The sequence below is a fragment of the Cebus imitator genome, unplaced genomic scaffold (assembly GCF_001604975.1).
Source record: "Cebus imitator isolate Cc_AM_T3 unplaced genomic scaffold, Cebus_imitator-1.0 Scaffold655, whole genome shotgun sequence".
Lineage (NCBI taxonomy): Eukaryota > Metazoa > Chordata > Mammalia > Primates > Cebidae > Cebus > Cebus imitator.
Window position 1 is genome coordinate 489075 of NW_016107970.1, and position 8417 is coordinate 497491.

Consider the following 8417-nt stretch of genomic DNA (forward strand, 5'->3'; position numbering starts at 1 on the left):
CCGAGCCGGGCGCGCGCGGGCGCTGCTCTATAAATAGCGGGCCGCGCCGCCCGCCGCCTCGTTCGCTCCGCGCCGCCCGCCTGCTCCGAGTAGGACGCTGTCCACAGCTTGCGCATTTCGCAGCCGCCGCCTCGCCGCTGTTCTTCTCAACGCCACTTCCACTCACCGACACCAACATGAACGGGCAGCTCAACGGCTTCCACGAGGCGTTCATCGAGGAGGGCACGTTCCTCTTCACTTCAGAGTCGGTGGGGGAAGGCCACCCAGGTGAGGGGACGGCCTGGAGCGAAGCGTGGGGCAGGGCAGAGGGCAGCGCCGAGGTCCGGCCGGCCGCGGCCGGCTGGTGGTGGGGCCCGCGCGGGTCGTCCTCGTCCGCCTGGTGGTGGGAAGAGCGGTGACCGCACGCTTTCCTCGTGGCGCCTCCAAGGCCGGGCGCGTGGCCGCCGCTCCTCTTCCCCCTCCCCTTCCTCTTCTCCCTTCTCCACCCTAATCCCATTCGGCCGCGCGCCTCGGCATGCGGAAGGTTCCAGAAAACGAGAAGGGCGGGGGCCGCGGCCGCTGGTGTGTTCTGGCCGGGGAGGGAGGGCACTGTTAACCCCTCCCGGCCCTGCCGTCTGACAAACCTGGAGTGGGCGACCCGCCCCGCGTGCTCGCGTCCGGCCCTCGGGAGCGCGCGCCCCGCATTGCAGCGGTGACCACGTGTTTGCCGCATGTGGCATCTGGGCAAGGGGGAGCCGTGGGCAGCCCGGGTGCCCGGTTTGAGGGGGGGTGGGTGGCCTATGCCTCGCGACATCGTCTGGCTACACTGCCTCCGTGGTTAGGTCTTGACCACACGCTGGAGAATACGCACATGCCCTTCGGCGGATATGGCCTTGTCTTCAAGGTGACGGCCTCCGACTAAATATAGCGCATGTCCAAGAAGGCAGTCCTTATTTGGACCCCGTGTAAAAAGGATGGGAAGCATGAATAAGGAGCTGCCGTTGCTTTGGGTTCCCTTTTAAAGTCTTCGGTGCTTACCGTTAGGCAGGGTTTTACCTCACTTGAGGCTTTGTCCGCTCAACCGCCATAATGGGGATCAATTGGCACGTGAAGGAGTAAAGCTGTTTCCAGGAACTGAAAATCTCAGCATATTGGCTAGTAAAGATGATTATTTGGCTCTTTAGGCTGTTTCTGCCCTTAGGATGACCGCAGTAGCTATCTAGTCTGGTGGCTTTACGGTCTAGTCAGTCTACTGTGCCTATGATGAAATCCCGCAAGTAACTTAGTGGTATGAGGACAAAACCCAGGATATTGGTGGGTGCTGAAGGTCAGCTGTTAAACCAGTTACTAGTAGACCGAGTCTTGATCCTCTAGTCTGACTTACACGTTATATTTGGATTCTATTTTGGGTGGTTGTGAAAATTCAAATAAATGAACTTTGAGTAGAGGGATATTTGTTCCTTCTCCCTTCTAATGACAGAGCAGGGAGAAGTTGGATAAGGATTCAGAATATGTTTAAGCATTTTCTACACTGTTAAGCTTTTGTTCCCTGCGCAATTCCTAACGAAATCAAATAATTGCCGTTTTAGTCACAGACTGCCTTTCCTTTAATTGTTTAATTAAATTCTCTTGTTGCTCATTATAATTAGTGCTCCTTAAGATTAGGGAGACTGGCCTACCTGTGGCCTCAGTTCTACCAGACCCCCAGGTGCACAGGGGTTTGGTACAGTTACGGAATGATTATGATGTGTAGGGCAAATGCTGTTTTTTAAGAGATTGGACTAACGGTTCATCTTTCTGGTGGGTGGTTAGATTTATAATGCAAACTTTGAATTTTAGGGGTAAAGTGCATATACAATGAATTAAGGTGTATTAAACATTTGATCGTTGCAGGGAGGGAGCTTGACCAAATACATTCTTTGTTTGAAGAAATTGACCCAGGAATTTCTCTTTTCCAGATAAGATTTGTGATCAGATAAGTGATGCTGTCCTTGATGCCCACCTTCAACAGGATCCTGATGCCAAAGTTGCTTGTGGTAGGTTGATAATGTGCTTGCTTATCAACTGGTAGAAAGGTAGCATAAAAATTATTTTTATAAAATTGATATTTGAGTTGAATCTCTTTTTATTAGAAACTGTTGCTAAAACTGGAATGATCCTTCTTGCTGGGGAAATTACATCCAGAGCTGCTGTTGACTACCAGAAAGTGGTTCGTGAAGCTGTTAAGCACATTGGATATGATGATTCTTCCAAAGGTTTGTGTTAATAGTTCTCATTTTTTCTAGATAGCAGCTAGTGAGATTTGAAGAAACTCCTAGAATGTTCCTGCTAATCCTGAACTCCTGTGTTTTACTATACTCTTAAGCTCTATTCTGTTCATTCTCTAAAAGGTCTGATGGTTTAGGTATATTTGATTTCTTCAGTGTTTAGAATTCAAAATAATTGCTGTAAATAGGAGATACTGCTATGACCTAAACAAGACGTTTTGTTTTTTGCTTATAGGGTTTGACTACAAAACTTGTAATGTGCTGGTAGCCTTGGAGCAACAGTCACCAGATATTGCCCAAGGTGTTCATCTTGACAGAAATGAGGAAGACATTGGTGCTGGAGACCAGGTATCTTGATGTAGAGGCTGTTTTAATCTCTTCTAACATGAAATTCTGGAGCTTGATCACATTGATGACTTTTCCTTCTTTAGGGCTTGATGTTTGGCTATGCCACTGATGAAACTGAGGAGTGTATGCCTTTAACTATTGTCTTGGCACACAAGCTTAATGCCAAACTGGCAGAACTACGCCGTAATGGCACTTTGCCTTGGTTACGCCCTGATTCTAAAACTCAAGTAAGTGATTATAAAGCTTGGTTGTTTCATTTATTTTATCAGTGTAGAAGATCCATACTTTTGATAATAGCTAACTGAAAAAAATAGCATTTGTTTTACTGTATTGTAACTCAGATAAATGAATACAAAGCTTTTGGTTGGTAGACTATTCTGATAATCTGTGTTGTCTTCAAGGTTACTGTGCAGTATATGCAGGATCGAGGTGCTGTGCTTCCCATCAGAGTCCACACAATTGTTATATCTGTTCAGCATGATGAAGAGGTTTGTCTTGATGAGATGAGGGATGCCCTAAAGGAGAAAGTCATCAAAGCCGTTGTGCCTGCAAAATACCTTGATGAGGATACAATCTACCACCTACAGCCAAGTGGCAGATTTGTTATTGGTGGGCCTCAGGTAATGTCATTTTGTTGCATTTTTTCTGGATTTTTGATGGTTACTTAAAAATTTGGCTACCGCATTTTTTCTAGGCTTTCTGAAACCTACATGTGAATCGTCGGAGGATATTTGCGGGTGAATTCGGAATAGGCAACCTAATCCACTTCTTGGAAGGCAGTAGGCATAAAGTAACTTAAATCCTGTAATTTCAGGGTGATGCTGGTTTGACTGGACGGAAAATCATTGTGGACACTTATGGTGGTTGGGGTGCTCATGGAGGAGGTGCCTTTTCAGGAAAGGATTATACCAAGGTCGACCGTTCAGCTGCTTATGCTGCTCGTTGGGTGGCAAAATCCCTTGTTAAAGGAGGTCTGTGCCGGAGGGTTCTTGTTCAGGTATGTACTCTTATATAACAGGAGCGATTTAAAGTCATGTAAGTGGGAGGGTATTCAGTAGTAATCTACTTAACTACTTGTTTTATACCAATGTATTACACAAGTGTGGGGGTCTTTTCAATCACTGATTCTTAGGACATTTGAATCCTTTTTAGGTCTCTTACGCTATTGGAGTTTCTCATCCATTATCTATCTCCATTTTCCATTATGGTACCTCTCAGAAGAGTGAGAGAGAGCTATTAGAGATTGTGAAGAAGAATTTCGATCTCCGCCCTGGGGTCATTGTCAGGTAAAGATGGTAAAGCCTGTTGCTAGTCAAGCATTGAGGGTGTGGGTATGTGTATATATACTTGAATCTGAGGAGGTGAAGGTGTGAAGGAAGACTTCTCAAATGGGAATATATTTTAATTCCTAGAACAGTGTTGAATTGCTGCCTTAGTTGAGAAATTTTAAATTATGGTGCTCCATGGCTTAGGCTAACCACCCTAGAGAATCTTCCAGTTTTGATATTTGAGCTTTGTGCTCTTACCTAAGGGTGTTTACCATTAAGAAATCTAAAGTGGGATGCTCAAGGCTTGTTATAATGTAAAAACCATGGTGTAGGGTGTGGGCAGTGGGGACCTTGGTAAGTATTCTGTGATCTCAGATGAGCTTTTTGACAATTGAAATTTCTCAGAATAATGAAGTTTTCACGTTTGTTGAGCCAGGGATGGAAAAACAACTATAGTTACTAATAAGGACTGTGCAAGGAGTTTGGACACCAGGGAAGTAACACTTTTGCCACAAATTTTTTTCCTAGCATATCCCAGAGAACTCATTTGCCAGAGCCCTTGAAAATGAGTCTTGCTGATTGTTTTGCTTTATTTTAATTTAATGCTACATATTAAGTTACGGACTTGTATATTCCAGGGATCTGGATCTGAAGAAGCCAATTTATCAGAGGACTGCAGCCTATGGCCACTTTGGTAGGGACAGCTTCCCATGGGAAGTGCCCAAAAAGCTAAAATATTGAAAGTGTTAGCCTTTTTTCCCCAGACTTGTTGGCGTAGGCTACAGAGAAGCCTTCAAGCTCTGAGGGAAAGGGCCCTCCTTCCTAAATTTTTCTGTCCTCTTTCAGCTCCTGACAGTTGCAGTCACTCTAGTCAATGACATGAATTTTAGCTTTTGTGGGGGACTGTAAGTTGGGCTTGCTATTCTGTCCCTAGGTGTTTTGTTCACCATTATAATGAATTTAGTGAGCATAGGTGATCCATGTAACTGCCTAGAAACAACACTGTAGTAAATAATGCTTTGAAATTGAACCTTTGTGCCCTATCACCCAACGCTCCAAAGTCCTAATTGCATTGACTTTCCCACCAGATGCTGAAAATGTCCTTGTAATGTGCACGTAAAGTACTTGTAGTTCCACTTATAGCCTCTGTCTGGCAATGCCACAGCCCTGTCAGCATGAATTTGTAATGTCTTGAGCTCTATTATGAATGTGAAGCCTTCCCCTTATCCTCCCTGTAACTTGATCCACTTCTAATTATGTAGCTCTTTGTCAGGGAGTGTTCCCTATCCAATCAATCTTGCATGTAACGCAAGTTCCCAGTTGGAGCTCTAGCCTGACATCAAAAAAAGGCAGTTACCATTAAACCATCTCCCTGGTGCTTATGCTCTTAATTGCCACCTCTAACAGCACCAAATCAAAATCTCTCCACTTTCAGCTGTCTTTTGGAGGACGTACGTAATAAGGTTTTAATTTAGTAAACCAATCCTATGCATGGTTTCAGCACTAGCCAAACCTCACCAACTCCTAGTTCTAGAAAAACAGGCACTTGGCAGCCTTGTGATGTCATACAGAGAAGTCACAGGGCAGTACCTGAGGGTCTGTAGGTTGCACACTTTGGTACCAGATAACTTTTTTTTTTCTTTATAAGAAAGCCTGAGTACTCCACACTGCACAATAACTCCTCCCAGGGTTTTAACTTTGTTTTATTTTCAAAACCAGGTCCAATGAGCTTTCTGAACAGCTGGTGTAGCTACAGAGAAACCAGCTTCCTTCAGAGAGCAGTGCTTTTGGCGGGGAGGAGGAAATCCCTTCATACTTGAACGTTTTCTAATTGCTTATTTATTGTATTCTGGGGTATGGTGTAAGTACAGAGAAGCCATCACCTCAGATGGCAGCTTTTAAAATTTTTTTTTTTCTCTCTCAACACCATGATTCCTTTAACATGTTTCCAGCATTCCCAGGTAGGCCAAGGTGTCCTACAGAAAAACCTTGGGTTAGACCTACAGGGGGTCTGGCTGGTGTTAACAGAAGGGAGGGCAGAGCTGGTGCGGCTGGCCATGGAGAAAGCTGACTTGGCTGGTGTGGTACAGAGAAGCCAGCTTGTTTACATGCTTATTCCATGACCGCTTGCCCTAAGCAGAAAGTGCCTTTCAGGATCTATTTTTGGAGGTTTATTACGTATGTCTGGTTCTCAATTCCAACAGTTTAATGAAGATCTAAATAAAATGCTAGGTTCTACCTTAGCTGTGTCTCTTTTTCATTATTGTTAAAGTGCTTTGGGCCCAGGTGTGATGGTACATGCCCCATAATCCCAACACTGCCGAAGGCTGAAGTAAGACCACGTGAACATAGGAGTTGGAGGCTGTAGTGAACCATTATCAAGCCACTGTACTCTAGCCTGGGTGACTGTGAGACTGCTTGTTAAAAGAATGAAACTGTATGACCTGAGAATATTATATGTGTACCTTTAACCCTGAATTGTAATCTTAGCCATAATTTAGGAAAATCACCTCAATCCCTAGACCCACTGTGTAGGCATTTAAAGGCTTACAATGCAGTAAGAGCAAGATTTGGCCTAGGAGACTCAGGCCAAGATTCATATGTCCTTAATGCAGCAGCCATTCAATGGCATTTCCAAGTTTTCGACTAAGATTCAGGGCTTCAAACCATTGAAGACACAAAAACCACTAAAGGTATTAGCCTGGAAGAAGAAATATCCATCCAGTCCTGGCAATTTAAGCCTAATTGACATACATTTTATTAAAATAATGAAGTGTTAAGGGTTGTAGTTTCATGTTCCTGTTTGGGAAGTTGTAAAATGTGATTTCTAGTCTATCTTGCAGAGACAAATATACAAATGAAATTTATTACAGTGAAAATGCTATAAATTTGCAAAGGGTTAATTTCATCTCACAGGTTGTGTAGAAAATCCATAGACCATGCTGGTCTTGAGCCTAGGAGCTACATAGACAGTAGCCACTTGGAATACATTTCTTGTGGCATCTGAATGGTGGTCCAGCTTTACTCTTGTTCTTCAAATGTAAAGCAAGAAATGCTTGCTTATGGCTGTTAGGATGGAGGCTTAAAAACTTGGAATCTAGGCTAGGTGTGGTGGCAGGTGCCTGTAATGTCAACTTCTAGGGAGGCTTAGAGTTGCTTGAACCTAGGAGGTGGAGGTTGCAGTGAGCTGAGAGCACCACTGCACTCCAACCTGGGTAACAAAGTGAGACCATCTCAAAGTATGTTGGGAAGTAGGGGGAGGGTAAGGTTAAATCCTATGCAGATGTACCAATTAGCCTTGTTCTAACTTGAGAACCTGAATTTTGCATATTGAAATGCTCCAGAACAATCTTTCATAAAGGAGTTCTTAGATGCCAATACATTGCAGATAACCATATTGGCTAAATTAGGGTAACGAGCATCAATAAGTGCCTCTAAGTTGGTAGAGTAGCATCAGAGAAGTTTTCAAAAAGTAACTGCTTTAAGGTTATGTTTAGTATCTGCTAAGTAAATGAAGATTCCCCAGTCTTCAAGGAACTTGGGGAATATAGTGTTGTCCTGCCCAGCCTGGGGGAAAAAAGTATCTTAAAGGTAATGAAGGTGGTGGATGAACACTAACCAGGCCACGGGGAACAGAGCCAAAGGGGTGAAGGCATAAAAAGGAATAAGGGTGATTATAAATAGTTAAGAATCAAAGCATCAAGTATGACTTAAGGGAATGTCTTATTTAGGTTGAAAAGTCTATAACCTGCCTTTCTAAAAAGTTTCAAAGGGGATGGATACTCATCAGGGGCAAAGATCCAAATGCTCAGGGTAGAATGAGGAGGAAGAATACTAAAGCCTTTTGGATAAAAGGCCTTTGATAGCCCATTTTTAGATTGGCTACATTTGCAACCCAACTCTATCCCACTGATGAACAGCTTTTATTACCAGTATTTACATAATCACTTATTCTTTCCACCTCACCATATCCCAACATTTTCCTTGGAAAAACTGGTCAGAGAGGTGGTAGTTGTACTAACAGTTTGAGGAAGGCATTTTCCTTGTCCTATTAAGAAAAATACTTTTGCAAGTGTCTCCTCCCAAAGAACTCTTGGGACTTTTGTTACCAGTCAAGTAGGTACAGTGAGCTTGGCAAACACAGTGCCAGTGTATCTTCTATTGTGTTACTATGAGAAAAGATCTGCAAAAGAAAGGATTAAACATCAGTGTCACTCCCACCTCCATTCTTATTTTACTGGTTTTTTGAGATGGAGTTTCACTCTGTTGCCAGGCTGGAGTGCAATGGCACAATCTTGGCTCACCGCAACCTCCACCTCCCGGATTCAAGAGATTCTCCTTCTTCAGCCTCCCGACTAGTTGGGATTATACGCATGAAGATAAATTACTTTTTGTGCATTTACACCACCACACCCAGCTAATTTTGTATTTTTAGTAGAGACAGGGTTTTTCCCATGTTGGTCAGGCTGGTCTTGAACTCTTGACCTCAGGTAATCCACCTCAGCCTTCCAAAGAGCTGGGGTTACAGGTGAGCCACCACACCTGGCCTTTTTTT

General features: G+C 43.9%; 1 protein-coding gene across 1 annotated transcript; it reads left to right on the top strand.

The window, feature by feature from the left end:
- MAT2A (methionine adenosyltransferase 2A) lies at nt 1-6105 on the top strand. Its single transcript, XM_017517986.2, has 9 exons — nt 1-267; nt 1938-2015; nt 2112-2234; nt 2482-2594; nt 2678-2821; nt 2996-3214; nt 3409-3591; nt 3747-3880; nt 4501-6105. The coding sequence occupies exons 1-9, from the start codon at nt 177-179 to the stop codon at nt 4601-4603; spliced, it is 1188 nt and encodes a 395-aa protein (XP_017373475.1). The 5' UTR covers nt 1-176; the 3' UTR covers nt 4604-6105.
- The last annotated feature ends 2312 nt before the right edge of the window (nt 6106-8417 follow it).